The 16,659-nt window shown below is 42.5% G+C and overlaps 1 protein-coding gene across 2 annotated transcripts in view; it reads left to right on the plus strand.

The window, feature by feature from the left end:
* LOC115476923 (C-terminal-binding protein 2-like) overlaps positions 1–16,659 on the plus strand; it is a 46,056-nt gene that overhangs the window by 22,651 nt on the left and 6,746 nt on the right. For both annotated transcript variants that reach the window (XM_030213508.1, XM_030213507.1), the window contains 2 exons: positions 11,677–11,804; positions 12,099–12,225. In XM_030213508.1, coding sequence (XP_030069368.1) covers positions 11,677–11,804; positions 12,099–12,225 — 255 coding nt within the window. The remainder of the gene's footprint in view (positions 1–11,676; positions 11,805–12,098; positions 12,226–16,659) is intronic.

Raw genomic sequence — 16,659 nt, forward strand, 5'->3', positions numbered from 1 at the left:
GGAATTGTTTATTTTTGGTTAAAAAGTTGTAGTAAAAAATTTGAGATTTGGCTAGTGGGGTTTCTTCTTCAAAGTCCCAAGCAGTGCCATATGGTGCTGGTTGGTGGGTTGAGGAGAGGGGATGGAAGGGAGGGGAGTTGGGGGAGAGAAGGGGATAGGGTGGGAATGCGTGGGTGGGGTTGGGTAGTAAGGGTAGGGAATAGTAGGGGAGGGAGGGAGTTAGAGTTAGGTTTAAGTCTTCCCTGGTTCACATCTTATTCTTTTCTTCACCGAAGTATAAATGGTGGACTTTAGGGTTTGCACATACAACATAAAGGGGCTGAACTCACCATATAAGAGGCACGCCTTGATGCGGGAATTAAATTTGATGAGACCGCAGGTTGTCTTCTTGCAGGAAACTCATTTCCTTCGAAGGCATGAGGGGCTCTTGTCTTCTAAACAATACCAACAAGTGTACTGTGCCTCTGATGTGGCTGGTTCTAAAAAATGAGGGGTGGCCATAATGTTCCATAAGGATACCCAGGTGCAAGTATTACATTCTAGAAAGGACAGGGAGGGCAGATTTCTGTTATTGCATGTGTTGTTGGAGCAGGAGGAATGCACACTGGCTAGTGTATATGCCCCGAACGAGAGGCAGGATAAATTTTTCCTGCGCCTGCGGAGGGAATTACAGGCCTTTGTTAAGGGTAAACTGATAGTGGCTGGTGATTTCAATGCCACCATGCAGCCAGGTTTGGATAGGTCAGCTCCTCCTGCTCCGACTGACTGTAGAATTTCCCGCGCTTTAAACTGTTTGGTTGATGAGATGGGTTTATATGATGTCTGGAGAATTGGGAACACCAGGGGGCGGGAATATACATTTTACTCAACAGTGCACCTCTCTTACTCCAGAATTGACTTCATTTTTTTGGATAAGACGTTGTCGGTTGGGGTGGGGGGGGGCCAATATAGGTCACATCACGATCTCCGATCACGCTCCAGTCTGGGTCAATATCCCATCTTTGCGTGAGGAACAGCGTGATAGGAGATGGACGATTAATAATTCACTGCTACAAGACCCGGAACTGGTGGTGAGATTTTTCCCAGTATTAAAAGAGTATTTTGATATTAATATGGACTCTGGACCATCACTGGGTACAGTCTGGGATGCTTTTAAAGCAGTAGCGAGAGGGTATTTCCTTAAGCAGGCTGGTCAGAGGTCTCGAGTTCATAAGGAACGCCTGTCCCAATGTATGGACAAGTTGGGGGATTTGGAGCTTAAATATAGAGAGACTGGACCGGTGTCCGATTATCGGAGACTGCAGGCTATGAGGCTGGAAATAACTGCCTTACACGAGGATAGTTTGAAATTTGTGCATGCAAGGGTTAACCAGGTGTATTATGCATGTACTAATAACCAGGAAGATTATTGGCCACTAAATTACGAAAGATGAGATCTGACCGGCACATACTAAGGATGAGGGGTGCTAGAGGTGAGGTGCTGCACAAATCCACACAGATCAGAGATTGCTTTGCACAATACTATGAAAATTTATATCGAGAGGATGCTGCTGTACAGACGGACAAAATAGATGAATATTTGGCGTCGAGGGGTTTGATGGTTCTTTCTGAGGCACAGAGGTTGGAGCTAGACCGGCCGGTGGGAGTAGATGAAGTGATAAAGGTTATCAAGGCATTGCCAACGGGGAAAGTGCCGGGGCTAGATGGTTTTACTAACGAATTTTACAAGGCCTTTGCAACCCAACTAGTGCCCTATTTGACTCTGATCATTAATTCGGTACGTGAGGGAGCTTCTTTGCCATCGACGATGCTGGAGGCATGGGTGGCAGTAATACCAAAGCCCGGTAAAGACAGAACTGAATGCGCCTCGTACCGGCCAATATCGATACTGAACACGGATGTCAAAATTTTGGCTAAGGTTCTGGCCAACAGACTGGGGAGGGTGTTGCCTTGTTTAATCCATCCTGACCAGGTAGGCTTCGTGGCTAATAGGCAAGCTATGGACAATATCCGGAGAACAGTGGACCTCTTATACGCAACCCGGACAAGGGCTAGTCCAGTGGTTCTCTTGGGGCTGGACGCTGAAAAAGCCTTTGACCGGGTCCACTGGGGGTTCCTTGACAAGGTCCTCGCTAGGGTTGGGATAGGAATCCAATACAGGACCTGGATTGGGGCATTGTACACGGGGCCACGAGCGTGTGTGAGGGTGAATGGCGGACACTCGGCGGCGTTTCAGCTAGGTCGAGGTACGAGGCAGGGTTGCCCGCTGTCTCCCTTGCTCTTTGCCCTGGCAATGGAGCCCTTGGCGGAGGCGATTAGAGAGCATCCGGACATTGCCGGGGTGAAGGTGGGAGGACAGGAATATAAAGTAGCGTTATTCGCGGACGATGTCCTCCTGTCACTGACAAATCCGCTAATTTCCTTACCTAATCTCATGAAAGTGATAGGGGAGTACGCTGGAATTTCAGGATATAAACTCAATGCTAGTAAGTCTATAGGAATGGCGGTTGGGGTAGCTTCGAGTGTAATGGAAACGTTGAAGACATCTTTTTCTTTTAAGTGGGAGGAGAGTGCTTTGAGCTATCTGGGTGTGAAGATTTCTAGTAACCTATCTGCGCTGTTTGACAATAACTACCTAGCCCTTAAGAGGGAGATACAGAGGGATTTGGACAGGTGGTTGAATATGGGTTTATCCTGGTTCGGGCGCATTGCAGCAATTAAAATGAACATTTTGCCCCGACTGCTATACTTGTTCCAGGTATTGCCTTTGAGACTGTCCAGGTCCTTCCTGTCTGGGCTTCAAGATGCTTTGATCCGGTTCATCCGGAACCATAAAAAACTGCGATTGCCCTGAGCATTGTTATACAAGAGCAAACGGGAAGGAGGTCTGGGAGTTCCCTATCTGACATGGTATTATTGGGCGGCACAGGCGAGAGGGGCTATTGATTGGTTTAGAGGGGATGACCATAAAGATGGCTATTGAGCAAGCTTTGGTGGGTTCGCGTGCCCTAGGACATTTAATGTGGCTACCCAGTAAGTATAGGGGAAGGATAGATAGATTTCCGCCCACAGTCCAGGCCACTTTTTATTATTGGGATTCTGTGTTCCCAGATCGCCAACCGATCGTATCAGGTTTAGCCCCAATTGTGGATAACCCCTTATTTGAGCCAGGTATGGGCAGTAGACCTTTCTGTTATTGGGAAGCCGCAGGCCTGGATTTGCTGGGGCAGTTGCATGTGGGTGATAGGGTGGTCCCTTTTGAGATTTTGAGGAAAGATTATGGACTTGGCTCCAGTGACCATTTTGCCTACTTGCAGCTTCATCATTTTCTTAAGGGGCCTGTTTACGGTACATGCTTAAGGCGTGACACGCACCCGATGGAGGAGGTGTGTGTGGACACTAAGCGACTAAGCGCACGAGGGGTCTGATATCCTTTTTGTATGATTACCAAATGAGGCTTTCAAAATCATATGTACTACATAGACAGAGATGGGAGCAAGAGCTACAATTCACACTTCCAGAGGCTAGCTGGTTGACACTTGAGAAGAGTATTAGGAAGGCTTCATTGGCGGTGGCCTTACAAGAAAATGCGGTTAAGGTGTTTTACAGATGGTATTTGACACCCGCTAGATTACACCACATGAACGCCCAAATATCACAGAGTTGTTGGCGAAATTGCGGGGCGGTTGGAACCGCAGGGCACATTTGGTGGACATGCCCTAAAGCACAGGCTTATTGGAGGGGAATTCAGGCACGCCTTCAAAGATGGATTGGTGGGTCTGTGCGGTGGCATCCCTCGATCTTTCTGCTGGGGGCACGGCTCGAGGGTCTTGCGCCCCCTCAGTGGCTTTTTGTGCGTGCCTCTCTGAATGCGGCACGGGTGAACTTAGCTCAAAGCTGGAAATCTCCATTGGTTCCCCCAATGGTAAGATGGATAACCAAGGTCAGATACATTTGTGAAATGGAAAGGTTGACTGCTGTAAAACAAAGAACGCTGCCCAAATGGCAGAGAATTTGGGAACCCTTTTTGGCTAAGTGCGTAGAATAATAGAAGTTTTGGATGAGAAAATTGGGAAGACGGGTGGGAGGGGGGAGGGAGGGTTAGAGATTGATAGAGGGGGGTTAGGACACAAGGGTGGGGTAGGTTCAAATGTAAAATCACAAAATGTTTGAAGTATGCTGAGCTTCGTATATGATATTGTTAATCTGTTAGCAGTTTTGCTTGTTACATTGACTAGATTGACCTGGATTGATAGTGAACCAGTATAATTTACTTGTATTATGTAAAGATGGTTAATGGTTGTGTTTGATTAACAATGCTGAATAAAGACTTCTATAAATCAAAAAAAAAAGAAATATGGTAATGGGAATGGAGGGCTGGGGAATGGGACAGCCAGTGGGTGAGAGAAGAAGATGGAAATTTGATAGGTAGCTGAAAACTACTAAGAACTCTATTTGAATTTTACCCACACCCTTTTCTTAATCTCATTTCCCATCTAGTCCTGCCTAATTATGGTCTCACCTATTCACCCTTAATTATTTGTTTGTCCTTGAGATAGTCTAACTCCCTGGTTACTTACTGGACACATATTAATTTGCTTCTTGAAGTTATTGTAATTTGTGTTCTGTACATTGTTTTATTAAGTTTATTGTGTGTTTGTAAGCCACATTGAACTTGAGTCTATTTCGGGCTAATGTGGGATATAAATGTCAGTGGGCTTCATCAGGGAAATCCATATTGTATATCCAATATTCTGCTTCTTTATGTTTGTCGAGCTATACTTTGCAAGATGATTTGTAGTGCAGAAGGAAGGAAGAAACTGCAGTACAAATCGTCATTCAAAGTATAGCTCGACAAACATAAAGAAACAGAATATCGAATAAACAATATGGATTTCCCTGTTGAAGCCCCAGCTGAGGACCTCCTCCAAAGACAGCCAGAACTCTCTTCTACCAAGCTCTGCAGACAGTGACAGCATCCTTGAGCCACCGACAACTAAGTATTTGTGGGGTGACAGCATTAGTGGCTCAGGAACGTTGCTGGTTAAAGTGAGTTCTGTCTACTTTCAGAGAAAGTCTTCAGCTGAGAGAGCTTTGGGGATTCTCATTAGCTAAAGTATTTATATTTTGAGGTGGGGTAAGGGAGGGCAGATAAAATTTTGTGCCCATTTACTTTGGGCTCGGGCCCACCTAAAATTGGCTGTCTGGCTATGCCACTGATTGAACCTGCTCTGCAGATGTCTAGCACAGTTATGCAGGCTTTTTGAGCTAAGGACAAGGCCACTCACTGCTTAGGTCAACCTGTTCACAAACTGAGGTTGGAATTTCTTGTCATTTTGAAGGCAATACAACTGTTTATCCATCTTGAAAAATTATTTGTCGTAAACACTCTTCTTGAAATGTATTTACATTTCTTGATGATAACACCTTATAAAAAAAATACAATAATACAAGTATAGGAATATAATATGACAACATCCCATTCCTTTGCCCCACCACAATCCATCCCCTTCTGATCAAGCAAAAAGGAAACTAGGTTTTGAAATATATTTACTCAAATTTTTAGCCCATTCTCCCAACAATGCCCCGAATGAGTTACTGAAATTACATTCATAATAATGAGTAGAGAGGTGTGGTAGCCGTGTTAGTCCACTTTTAAAGGTAATCAATAGACATAAAACAAAATAAAACATGGAAAAGAAAACAAGATACCTTTTTTATTGGACATAACTTAGTACATTTCTTGATTAGCTTTTGAAGGTAGCCCTTCTTCGTCAGATCGGAAATAAGCAAATGTTGGTAGATGACAGTACCCTTGCGTACAAGAACTTCACATAGACATAACCCTGTACCATGGTTCAACGATGATCTAAAAAAATTAAAAACACAAACCAGAAAGTTTGAACGAGCATGGACAAAAAGAAAAGACGATCAAACAACACATGGAAACAAGTTCAAAGGAAATATAAATATGCAATAAGACAAGCCAAAAGGGCCTACTATAAAACCAAAATAGGCCCAGATCATAAAGATACGAAGAAAATATTCCAAATTGTACATAAACTTCTGGATACTACCTCGGTCACCACAACTAAGTCTGACATCCCATCTGCAGACGAACTCATCAACTACTTTAATGAAAAAATTGTTAAACTACAAAATAACCATCCTTAGAGCACCACCGATTTTGAAAACTTCATTACTGGTCTAGATCCATCTTCAGGAGAATACCCAGCGGATCGAGTCTGGTTAAAATTCGCTCTCCTCAATACTGATTCAATTACCAGTGCGGTCAATAGAGCCTCCAACACTCATTGCACACTGGACACCTGTCCCAGCTACCTACTAAAATTCGCCCCTGATTGCTTCACAGCAGATCTCACTCCCTACGTGAATTTCATGCTTCAACTAGATCTCTTCCCCGAGGAAAATGGCAACATCCTACTTACTCCAATTCCAAAAGATATCAAGAAAAAAAAACTAGTGATCTCACCAACTACCGTCCTGTAGCATCTATTCCACCAGTAGTTAAGTTGATGGAAAGTATGGTAACCAAACAGCTTACCGATTACATATACAAATTCTCTATATTACATGAATCACAATCAGGATTTCGCCCCGCCATAGCACTGAAACAGTGTTAACCACCCTCCTGGCCAGATTCAGACAGGAAATAGCAATTGGCAACAACGTACTTCTTCTCCAATTCGATATGTCTAGTGCATTGTGGCCTAGTGGTTAGGGTGGTGGATTTTGGTCCTGGGGAACTGAGGAACTGAGTTCGATTCCCACTTCAGGCACAGGCAGCTCCTTGTGACTCTGGGCAAGTCACTTAACCCTCCATTGCCCCATGTAAACTGCATTGAGCCTGCCATGAGTGGGAAAGCGCGGGGTACAAATGTAACAAAAAAAAATGGTTGATCATAATATATTACTAGGACTCCTGGATTACTTCGGGATTGGTGGTAATGTACGCAAATGGATCAAGGGTTTCCTAACCACCAGATCTTATCAAGTGAAATCAAATTCTAATCTATCATCCCATTGGAGAGCAGATTGTGGAGTACCTCAAGGATTGCCATTGTCACCAACCCTTTTCAACCTAATGACGACTCCACTAGCCAAGGCCTTATCCATCCAGGGCCTCAGCCCCTTCATCTATGCTGATGATGTTACAATATTCATCCCCTTCAAACATGATTCGTCAGAAATCACCAACAAAATTAACCTTGGCTTGCATACCATGAACTCATGAGCAAATTCATTCAAGCTCAAACTAAATGCAGAAAAAACTCACTGCCTCATCCTCTCATCCCGCTACAACTCGAATATTCCCTCGAATCTAATCACCCCAAACTATATTCTTCCTATTTCAGATAATTTGAAAATCCTCGGTGGTATTGTTGACAGGAACCTCACATTTGAGAGCCAAGTTAATTCTACAATCAAGAAAATGTTCCACTCAATGTGGAAATTTAAGAGTGAAACCGTTCTTCCCGAGGGCAATATTTTGCAATCTGGTAAAATCAATGGTCCTTAGCCATGCTGACTACTCTAATTGAATTTATGCTGGATGCAAAGAAAATCTTATAAAAAAAGCTTCAGACTGCTCAAAATACGGCAGCCAGACTTGTATTTAGAAGACCGCGATTTGATAGGGCCAAACCTCTTCATGAAAAATTACAATGGTTACCAATCCGAGAACGTATTACTTTTAAAATTTGTACCCTGGTCCATAAAATTATATACGGTGATGCCCCAGGATATATGGCTGACCTCATAGACCTACCAACCAGAAACTCAATCAGATCATCACGCTCTTATTTAAGTCTCTGCCACCCTAGTTGCAAAGGACTTAAATACAAATCAGTTAATGGATCCAGCTTCTCATATATTGGTACACAACTCTGGAATACACTCCCAAAGACCGTGAAAACTACGTACGACCACCTCAACTTCCGGAAATCACTAAAGACTACTTGTTCGAAAAGGCATATCCTAATGATCCAACTTAATTGCCTGAGTCCAACCACTCAGATAAACCCAAGCTTGCTATGAACTTAATGAACTTTACATAACCTCCCTCTCTATGTTCCCTAATGTGTCTGTACATATCTATTTCATTTATAATAACATCTATATTTGTTCCTAACCCGCACTATGTAAGCCACATTGAGCCTGCAAATAGGTGGGAAAATGTAACAAATAAAATAAATATAAGTGAAACATCAAAGCATTTCAGTGACAGTCTAACAGGATGTGAGGGTAGGTTAGGTGAGACACAGGAAGAGTCGGGTGGATGAGGGACAGGGAGATATGTATGGAGATAGGAGGGTGACAAAGCAGTATAATTTTATGGTTTATAATGGGCTAGAAAACCCAGATCTTTGTTAAGTCTGGTCTGGTGGGTGTCAAAATATTTAATCATTCTGCCTTCAAAGGTCTTACGTTCCTGTATTGTTTTAAAGTTCCCTTTCAGGGTTCTTACCATGAGTGTTCTGGTTTTGTAAAGTGCTGCCCCACAGAAGTGACATCCTGAATGATATATACCACATTGGAAGATGAGCACGTGAAAGCTTCCTTAAAGTTGAATAGTTTTCTTTTGTGAATGACCGTGGGGTCCTGTGAAATGTTTTGGCATAGTTTGCAGCTGAATATATTGCAAGGATGTGTGCTATTCTCTTCTTTTTGAGTCTGTGTTGGGAGCTTACTTCTAATTAGCTTATGTTTTAAGTTGGGTGGCTGTTGGAAGGCCAGCACTGGTGGGGATGGGAATATCTTTTTCAGTAATTCATCCTCCTGGAGTAGAGGCTGTAGATTTTTTTATGATTTTTCTTAATTTTTCCAGTTCTGGGTTGTATGTCACTATAAGGGGGATTCAGTCTGTGGCTTTTTTTTCTTTGTACTGTAGCAGATTTTCCCTGGGTGTTTTGAGGGAGGAGGCAATATCCTTGGAGATTATTTTGGGATTGTAGCCTTTCTGTTCGAAGGATGCAGTCAGGATTTCAAGGTGTCTGTCTCTGTCCCCTGGTATAAATTTGATTAATTTTGTAATAGTTTTTGGTGAGTATTGATGGTCCAGTGTGGATGTTTTTAGGAGCTTCTCACATGCAGCTATGCCATCCGCATGGGGAATGTTGCTGTATGGTGATTCTACATCCATCGTGACCAGAAGGGTACTTGGTGGTAATTGTTTGATATTTTTCAATTTATTCAGAAAGTCTGTGGTGTCTTTATGAAGCTGTTTGTTTTGTGCATGAGAGGTTTCAGAATCCCCCTCTGAGTCCAGATATTTCCTCCGTGAGTGTGCCAATACTCAATATGATTGGTCTGCCAGGGTTTCCGGGTTTGTGGATTTTGGGTAGCATGTAGAACGTGCCCACAGAAGGCTGGTTTGGTATGAGACTAGGGGACACTCGAGGAAGTTACATGGAAATACTTTTAAAACAAATAGGAGGAAATATTTTTTCACTCAACGAATATTTAAGCTCTGGAACTCTTTGTTGGAGGATGTGGTAACAGCGGTTAGCATTTCTAGGTTTAAAAAAAGGTTTGTACAAATTCTTGGAGGAAAAGTCCATAGTCTGCTATTGAGACAGACATAGGAAGCAACTGCTTGCCCTGGGATTTGTAGTATGGAGTGTTGCCACAATTTGGTTTTCTGCCAGGTACTTATGTCCTGGCTTGGCCACTGTTTGGAAAACAGGATACTGGGCTAGATGAACCATTGGTCTGACCCAGTATGGATACTCTTATGTTCTTATGATCATATTACATAGGGCTATTTTCCTCATTAGAGAGGATTGTCACAGTAGTAGTTAATAACGGGACTATATTACAATGATATAAGGTAGTAAGATCCCATGGTATTAGGACTCCTAAGTACTTAATAGATGTCTCCACCCATATCGGTGGAAATGCCCCCACCCAACTAGTAATCACAGCAGACTGCAAAGGAAGGCTACTGATTTTTGAAGGTTAAGAGCAAAACCAGAATAAAAACCAAATTCATCCACAGCACCCAACGTAAGGAAGACTGCGATATGTGAGGACCAATAAGACGTCATCAGCATAGGCTAGAACTTTAATCTGGCAATCCCCCAGGGGCACTTCTCAGATCTCAGCATCTACCGAAAGGGTTCCAGCTAAAGTAAAAACAACAAAAGTGGAGAAAGGGAGCAACCCTGACGGGTGCCTTGTGCAATCGGGAATGACTGTCCAGACCCCATTAACAATAATACTTGCTACAGGCTGTGTATAAATACATTAACAGCCTGATAAAACCAATCCTGAATCCCCATGTATCACAAAACCTGACAGAGATAATCCCAAACCACCTGGCCAAAGGCTTGGCTGAATCCAGACTGAAAAGCATGCTCGGAATGTCAAATTGCTGGCAATGAGACATCGCCAACAAAGCTTTACTCATATTCAACACCAGTTGGCGATCTTTGATATACCCTACCTGATGATTCCCAATCAATGAAGGGAGATGGACGGTTTGTCCACCAGGATCCTAGAAAATATTTTAAGATCCACGTTGATCAGGGATATAGGTCTGTAAGAATCTGGCAAAGAATCAGGCTTCAAATTAGTGATTAAGTTCTCATTGGCTCTAAGTGAAAAGGAGCCGGTCTCTAAAGCATAGTAATTTACCAAAGGCCCACAAACCATGGCCTTACAAAATTCTGGTGTATATCAGTCTGGGCCAGGTGCTGTTGCATTCCGACTCATCTTAATAGCCTGCTGAATCTCTTTGGCATGGATGGGAGCATTAAGAAGTGCCAAATCAGTAGGCGAGAGCCTACTTCAACCTGAGTCCTCCTGATAGTCAAGAACTGTGGGGCTCCCACCCCCCTCTTGAGCAGCATACACATGCAAAAAATAACATGGGGTCAATATTCAGCATGCAGGGTCAGTTTAAGTCACAGCTGCATGTTGGGCCATGTGAGGGTACAGATATTTAACTCCTAACCTTTACTCACATGTTCAGTACCCTTATTTTATCATCCCCACCTTAGTAATTCCCTTATCTCTTATTTCTCCTGTTTGTCTGTCCTAGTTAGATTGTAAACTGTGTCTAGCAGGGACTGTCTCTTCATATTCAAGTGTGTAGCCCTGCGTAAGTCTAGTAGCGCTATAGAAATGATAAGTAGTAGTAGATATTGAATATCCAGGTTAAGTAGTTACCCAGATGCTAACTGCATACCAGCCAATATTCAGACGATGGTTAGCTTGGTGGATAAAATTAGGACAGCTTTTTTGCTTTCATGCATTCTAACCTATTACACCTACCCAGAATATATGAGCAGATCTTGAAAACAGAGCCAAGATCAGTGGGAGAAAAGGCACAGTTCAGACCTGGCATTCACTTTTGTATATACATTCACCACAAGGCTGGAATGAATCTTGTTAGACTTTCCACAGTGGAGACATAAGATGAGCAGTTGCCTAATGGTTACACTCAAGCTTGTATGTCTGTTGGTAGCTACTGGAAATGGGAGACTTTTTAAGGAAGATTACCACAGGTGTTTTTAAGATGCCTACTGTAAATAAATTCTGTAATCGTTTACCATATTTTTAATTCACTCATTGCTAGTTTTGTAAACAGGTAAGGTACAAGAGGATTGATATCTTGAGCTACTTTGACGTGTCATTCTTTATTTTTCACTTCAGCTTTTCCCAGGGACCCCTTAAGGATGTTCCTAATTTGATTTGCACTCCTCATACTGCATGGTACAGTGAACAGGCTTCAATTGAGTCCAGAGAAGAGGCAGCTAAGGAGATTCGCAGAGCAATCTCAGGTATGCAGAGAGGCGAGCCAGAGAGTAGCAGCCATCTAGTTAACATAAACAGTTGAACAAGAGGCAGTCATCCAAAAGAAGGCAGCTGTCGGTGTGGGGTGAGATGTTGCCCATGTAATAGGGGGCAGGAAGGCAAAGGGAACAATGTAGCCATCCAGGTAACAGGGAAGATGACGAGGGAGACATCCAAGTAGTAAGGGAGGTAAAGAGGCAATGGTTCTCTTTTGTATTTGTCATTAGATATATATGTCTGTTACTATCCCCAGGGTCTCAGACTTCTCTGTCTCTCCACAGGTCCCATTCCCGATGCCCTCCGGAACTGTGTTAATAAAGAATATTTGCTGGCAGCTGCTCAGTGGTCTGGGATGGAGCCAGCAGCTTCCCATGGAGAACTGAATGGTGCTGCAGGTTACAGATCAGTGTGAGTTCTCAGGCCTCAGCATAATTTCATAATATGGGGCCCATTGTTCATGAGAGTTTAATCAGGCAGGAAAGTTGGGAGGGGATATTCAATGGGGCAGTGTGGCTGAATATGTCCTCTGACCACCGTGGCACTGACCTGGCAGTACCAGGGTGGAGTCAGAGCAGAGCAAGGTTTTATCCAGTTAATGCTGATAGTCCGCTAACTGGGTAAGTGAGTGGATAACGTTAAGAGTGGCGCCCAGCATTGAATATCCAGGCTTAATTCAGCCTGTGGGTGTCAGCGGCTTAAAGACTGCTGACTGCCATGGCCTGAATATTGGGTCCATCACCCAGACAATGAACAAGAATCTTCTGGAGCATCAGGCAGGGACCTTTTTACTCTCTGAAAGTCCTCTCTTTTCACTTCTCTGTCCTGTTCTTTAAGGCTAGGTGGGATACATCTAAGGTGCTGACTAAGCTGAAGTTCAAAAGTGCAGCGTGAAAAGTTACTCAGAGAGGTTTTGGCAGGTTCATAGAAGGATCAGTTTAATAGATCTTTGGTGATAAGAGTGGTTGTATGGAATTGGAGAAGGACAGATAATGTCACTCATCATAAAATCAGTAAAAAATGAAAAAAGTTGACCGTTTAGTGTAATTTTTGTGGTAGAAAAATTAATTACAACTATACTGATGGAAAGGATGTTGAAGTATCTTGGATCCTGTGGGCTGCAGAACGGTGATGGTGTCAAACAAATCTGATAAGTTTCTTGGCTTGGTTGATTAGGGAATTGGATCAAGGTAATGGGCTGATGATATATGCTTGAATTCCAGCAAAGCTTTTGAAACTGTTCTAATAAGAAACTCATAAATGAACTAAACAACTTGGGTGTGGGCCCAAAGGTAATGAACTTGAGTTAGAGAATGAGGGACAGATGATAGTGTGGCGGTAAATGGACTTCATGTTGAGGAAAGGAAGAGGATGAGTGGAGTGTCTCAGCATCTGTCCTAGGTCTGGTTCTGTTCAACATCTTTTTGAGTGATATTTTTTTTTAAAGGGAGGGGGGTAGTGTGTACAGTTTGCCTTTAAGACTGTTTAATCAAGTATTTGGCAGCATGTTTGCTTTGGGGTGCAGAAAACCTAGGGGGCAGTACATGATTGAGCTGTCAGATACTTGAGCTGCCCTGATATTAACTTGGAGTGATATATCAAATTATATTATTAAAACAAATAGGTGGTAGTCAGAGGAATGCTAGAATGCATAAGGAGAGGCAGAACTAGCAGACAAAAAGATTTTAATGACATTGTACAGATCATTGGTGAGATCTCATCCAGAGTATGATTTCCATTTCTGGAAGATGTATTGAAACTGATGGCTTTGTTAATGATTTCAGACACTTTCCTGAGGGGATGGGGAGGAAGAGAAACTGGAGGGATATAATGCAGTGGTTGTCACACTTGCCTGGTTTGAACCCAGGCAGAAACAGCTGCCTTCTTTTAGAGATTTTAGACATTTAGAGGCATATTTTCAAAAGCACTTTGGGAGGCTAAGTTCCATAGGTTTCTATGGAACTTTGGGAGGCTAAGTGCTTTGAAAATGAGCCCCTTAGTAGTCAGTATGGATGGACAGACTGATAGGCCATATGGTCTTTAGCTGCTGTCCTTTTCTATATTTGGAACAGACTAGAATCAGAAGTAGTCAAGAAAAGGCTTACCAAAATGTTTCAAGATCTGCATGAAAAACTTTAAATATCCAAAGGAGCTGTATGTGATCTGCACAGACCTGGAGAAGGACCTTGGGGTGGTAGTGTCTGAGGACCTTAAGGCTGCAAAACAATGTGACTGTAGCCAGATGAATGCTAGGCTGCATCGAAAGTGGAATAAAAAGCAGAAAAAGCAAGGTGTTAATGACATACAAGTTGTTGGTGAGGCCCCCCTTGGATTATTGGATTCAAAATTCAACTGGTGGCTCTCGGCGTTCTGCTAACCACCATTGATGTTATGCTTGGAAATTCAGTACTGGCCATGTCAGGGCTTCAGCATTGAATTTTTGGGTTTGCGGAGCTGGTTAAGGGTGATATCGAGCACTTCACTGGCTGTGGGGTACAACATAAAGGTAGGACTGACTTTATATAGTCCTATTTATGCAGTTACCTTGGCCAGTTAAGTGCTGAATATCACCCTTAAATGCCGACTCTACCCCTGGAATGTCCCTAAAATAGCCGGTTTTCAGCAGCAGTAATCAGCTCCGAAAAGGAGATTTAACTGGCCAGGAGTTGTTTCTGCCAGGTACTTGTGACCTAGCTTGGCCACTGTTGGAAGCAGGATAGTGGGATAGATGAACCATTGGTCTGACCCAGTATGGCCAATCTAAGTTCTTAAATAGTTTTGAATATCAACCTGATTGTGTTTAGTTCTGGAGGCTGTATTTTGCTAAGGATGTAGGAAGACTTAATATCAGACAAAAACAGCAGCAGAATTCAAAAGTGCAGGGGATAGACAGAATCCCTAAATAGAAAGAGGGTAATATCAAAACAAAAATGAATTCATAGCTGTTGATGGGTTAAGTTATGATGAGCAGAAGTGGTACTTAGATGGCTTTGGGAAGTGAGTCAACCACACAAAGTAGAGGAACACTCAGTCCCTACGTGCGTCAGCAAGAGAGAATCCAAGGAGTCAGCTAAACAGGCTCTTCCAGAAGACTGAGGGAGACGTTAGTTCAGAAAGGTGATCTTTATTGAAATAATTGGGGGAATGAGGCCATTGCTGGATGGATTTTATGGTCTCTGTCCCGTATATGGCAAGACAGATCAGGATGGGCTGGAGTGGGCTTCGATGACAACTCCAGTGGTAGGGAAGAAGGGCCATTGCTGGGCAGACGTTTATGGTCTGAGTACTGAAAATGGTAAGTGCAGTACAGGATCAAGTATGTGTATTTTATGTATGCTATGAGGGCAAGTGCTGTGTATCTCAGTAGGGGAGAGAAAGACATCTTAAAGTGGAATTCAGCAATGTTGTTAGTAATTTTATTGGATTGTTGGTTTAATCATCAATTGATAATGAATGTGACTGTTGGGCAGAGTGGATGAACAATGCAGATCTTTATCTGCCATCATTTACTATGTTACTATAAGAGGAGAGAGAGGAAGGATATGACAGACAGTTGTATGCTTTAGTGGGGCCATTTTCAAAATGGCGTGATCAAGAGCACCTGCAAACTCCACAGGTACTTTTACACCTAGATTTTACACATTCTGTTGAAAACTGCCCCAAAATAAAGAATCCACAGATATTTGTACCCTCATTTTTTTTTGTTGACATTTGGTAACCAAAACAAAGTGCATAGTTTTGAAAATATATTAACTGTGTGATATTCCTTTTCCCATTGTGATCTGGCCCAGGAAATGTCTTTGCAAATATGTGAATAAATGTGAGTGGGGGTCTACAACATGCACAATCGTACTTGCATACAGGGTGGGCCATTTCAAAAAGCCCCTTGGCCCAAGTAAATAGTTGCCTACGTGGGTAGATAATGGCTTTTGGAAATTGTCCTTCATGGGTGTAATTTATATACAGGAGTAAAACATTTTTCTGTAGAAAGGAAGTTTGTTTATTTACAAAGTTTCTTTATGTCAATCCTGAACAAGCTTACAACAATACCAGAAAAGACATAAGGGTAGTATATATATATTTTTAGAAGGCAATCTTTAAAACTTTAAAAATAATAGTACTAAACCCTCTGCCTCAACCCTCCACACCCCAGCCTCACAAAATCCAGTAGTGTAGTGCCAGTGAATGACTCCAAGGGGATGGAATTTGGAATAATATTGGTTAGACCATTAGGTCATCAATGTGTAAAAGGAGTACTTGGGGAGTGGACACGGGACAAGGCCATAGTTGAACAAGTAAATGACTTCTTTGCTTCAATCTTTACTGAGGAAGATGTAACGGAGTTACCTGTGAGGAAGGAGTAGGGGTGGACCAAAGAACTTCCAGCAGCCAGGCATAAACAACCAAAATTTTATTGACAAAGCACCCAAATTGGAAAGAACCATCTGCCTTGGGATCAAAATGCTCTTAAAAACAACAAAAAATACATTGTAAAAATGTATATATACAGCAATAAGTTAAAAACAGTTGTAATAAATAAAATTTAGATGCAATCATTAAATACTACAAAAAGTGAGTAAGCATAGAGGCAGACAACAGGTATATGTGGCTCCCAAAAACATCCAGAAAAAAGCAATGGTGTATTTTTTTTTGTTTGTTTTTGTTAGAGCATTTTGACTCCTGAGGTAGGCGATTCTCTGCCAAAACATGGCCCTGTGTCAGGTCTTTCCAGTTTGGGTGCTTTGTCAATAAAATTTTAATTGTTTATGCCTGGCTGCTGGCAGTTCTGTGGTCCACCCCTACTTCTTCCTCAACGTGCTCTTTACTTAGGGATTCTTTCCTTTT

This window comes from Microcaecilia unicolor, chromosome 8 (assembly GCF_901765095.1).
Source record: "Microcaecilia unicolor chromosome 8, aMicUni1.1, whole genome shotgun sequence".
In the NCBI taxonomy this organism is placed as follows: domain Eukaryota; kingdom Metazoa; phylum Chordata; class Amphibia; order Gymnophiona; family Siphonopidae; genus Microcaecilia; species Microcaecilia unicolor.